General features: G+C 44.4%; 1 protein-coding gene across 1 annotated transcript; it reads left to right on the top strand.

Annotated features, from left to right (window-relative positions):
* The first annotated feature begins 389 nt into the window (after positions 1 to 389).
* LOC139859800 (uncharacterized) lies at positions 390 to 2,260 on the top strand. Its single transcript, XM_071848574.1, has 2 exons — positions 390 to 1,442; positions 1,538 to 2,260. Exons 1-2 carry the CDS (start codon positions 390 to 392, stop codon positions 2,258 to 2,260), a joined length of 1,776 nt encoding a protein of 591 aa, XP_071704675.1.
* The last annotated feature ends 437 nt before the right edge of the window (positions 2,261 to 2,697 follow it).

The following is a 2,697-nucleotide window of genomic DNA, read 5'->3' as shown; positions in this document are numbered from 1 at the left end:
ACGTCTGTTACGAACACACCGCCGACGCCACCAGCACCAACCAAGGGCACATCAAAGCCTCCATCAACACCAAGTATAGAAACAGGGCCGGTTACATCAGAAACTGTCCTGAATGAATCATCTAAGGGATGGTGGCACACTCCCGATGGAAGTTTACTGGAAACAGGAACTAGCTTTAAACCATTCGAGGATCTGTCACCAAAAATTCTGAGCTTCGGTTCTCCAAGTGAAACGGTTCCACAAGGCTTTAAAGTTAAAACTACCTGTGTGGGTACAATACCAATTATCACCTCGGTTGAACCGAAACACCGATTGAAAGGGTCACTACGGAGAAAGCTAAGGAAAGAATTAGGCAGATGGGTCTGAGAAATCCAGATGGTTCATACATCATGCTGACACCACAACAAGGGTCAACGGCGTGTGCGTCTTCGCAACCAGTCCATACTGTTGCAAGCAATCAATATAATGGCGCGCACTATACCGCAGCCCAGTCAAATAGCTTCATATCTCAATTACAGCAAGTCGAGCCACCACACTTGGCACCTGCTTTCAATGAGCCATCGCGGGTACAAGAATTTATGAGCAACTGGTTCGCGGTGATGCAAGGGAAAAAAGCTAAGCAAAGCCTTGAGTTAGCTCCCACAACAGAAAAGTTTGTGCCACACATCGCCAATCATACCTTCACAGTCGCACCGGTAACACTCGGAAGTTATGATGGGTTATCAGATCCGGATGACTTTTTACAAAAATTTGAAGGAACTGCAAGAACACACAGCTGGGGTGATGCAGTAGCATGCCATATGCTACTAATAGTGCTGCAAGGAGTAGCAAGGGAATGGTTTAATAATTTGCCAGCCCAAAGCATTACAAGTTTTGCGGATTTGCGCTCAAGATTTTTATTAAACTTTCACAATTTGAGCGCACGTAAAAGAACACATGTCGAATGTCACGACATTAAGCAGAAATCGAAAGAGAGCTTGGGAGAAATAATAGACAGATATACCAAGGAGGTGGCTAAAATACAAGACTTTCCAGAAAGTCAGAAGGTATCCGGCTTTATACATTGTATAGATACTGACAGACACCTGTCTTTATGGCAACGGTTACGGAGAAGAGTGCCAGAAACCTTCGCGGAAGCTATAAAAGAAACGCATGATTACATGCGGGCACAAGAAGATATAAAGCAGAATCGCGGAAGTACCTCTTCAAATATGGACATCGACGATGATTATTATCGAGTACAGGGAAGAGGGTCAGAGTCTGGCAAACGTTATGGTGGTAATGGCCAACCGATGAGTGGTAACTATCATAATGATAAGTATCGCAAATTCAACAACAATAAAGGGGGAGGAAGTCAGAGGTTCAAAAGCAGCCACACTGAAAATGTTGCGTTAATAAAAGACCTCACAAAAACACTAAAAGAAATTTCGGCTACAGAGGCAGTGTGCAAAAGCTTCGACCCCCAGTGCCTTTGTCAAAGTATGGAAACAGAGACAAAAGCAAATTTTGTGATTTTCACGATGATTACGGTCATCAGACCAATGAATGTCGGCACTTAATTGAAAGGGTAGTTGCTGAACTCAAAAGAGGAAGATTGCAACACTTGAAGAAAAGTGCAAGAGCACAAGTCGATAAGCCAAATGGAGAAAAAGAATATCCGTGGCAAAAGAAGAATGAAGGAAAGGAAACGGATAAAACCATAAACATGGTAACCAGCGTACGGACAAATCAGAGGCGCAAGTTAGAGGTATTTGAGGAATGGGAAAACACTCCCATCATATTCCCGGCCATAGCACAGGAACCCTCGGATGCGCCCATCACATTTAAAGGGCGTGTCAAAAGCTGCAGGTACATCATTAAGCGATTGCATGTAGACACCGGTTGCGGTGTTGATATAATGTACGAGCACTGTTTCCGCTTGCTGCCAGGGGCTGTGCGAGCCAAGCTAGTAACTCCTAACACTGTGATATCAAGATTTTCTGGGGAGTCCGCATGGCCAATCGGGATAATCGAATTAGAGCTGGAGCTGGTGGACGATGATAATAAGGAGTTAGTGAGAAGCACGACAGTAGAATTTGCCGTCGTAAGGTCTTACTCAAAATATAACGCGCTTTTAGGGCGCACGATTTTGCAAAAATTGGCAGCCATCCCTTCCACGGTACATGGCCTTATCAAGTTCCCAACACCGTTAGGAATTGCAACGATAAGGTCAGAAAAGCAAGATGCAAGCATTGCGGCCATAGAACAAGTAGAACAATAGCCGAGTGAGGTAGAGCAAATTCGAAGCTGCATGATCATCGCAAACCCGCGACATCCAGAACAGAAAATTAAAATTGGCGGAGGATTGTCTGATGAGACAAAATTTAAGCTTCGTAATATATTAGCTTCTAATATGGACGTCTTCGCATGGAAAGAAGCGGACATGACGGGCGTACCAAGGGAAATTGCTGAGCACAAGCTTAACGCAAATCCTAGTCTGACGCCAGTGTGACAAAAGAAACGCGACATGGCACCTGAAAGAAGCGAATGGTTGAAGGCAGAAGTCGATAAGTTGGTCAAATCAAATATCTTACGAGAAGTAAGGTACCAAACGTGGGTAGCAAACCCAGTGCTGGTAAAAAAGCCCGATGGGTCTTGGCGCATGTGTGTTGACTTCACGGATATCAATAAAGCTTGCCCCAAGGACAATTATTCTTT

The sequence above is a fragment of the Rutidosis leptorrhynchoides genome, chromosome 7 (genome assembly GCF_046630445.1).
Source record: "Rutidosis leptorrhynchoides isolate AG116_Rl617_1_P2 chromosome 7, CSIRO_AGI_Rlap_v1, whole genome shotgun sequence".
Classification (NCBI taxonomy): domain Eukaryota; kingdom Viridiplantae; phylum Streptophyta; class Magnoliopsida; order Asterales; family Asteraceae; genus Rutidosis; species Rutidosis leptorrhynchoides.
This window is presented reverse-complemented; position numbering and strand designations above follow the sequence as displayed.

What these genes read in the sequence shown, in the direction of transcription:
- LOC139859800 (XM_071848574.1), top strand. Translation starts at nt 390, where the DNA reads ATGCTGACACCACAACAAGGGTCAACGGCGTGTGCGTCTTCGCAACCA. An exon ending in AAATTTCGGCTACAGAGGCA is followed by an intron (nt 1,443 to 1,537) that starts GTGTGCAAAAGC and finishes TACGGTCATCAG; the next exon opens with ACCAATGAATGTCGGCACTT.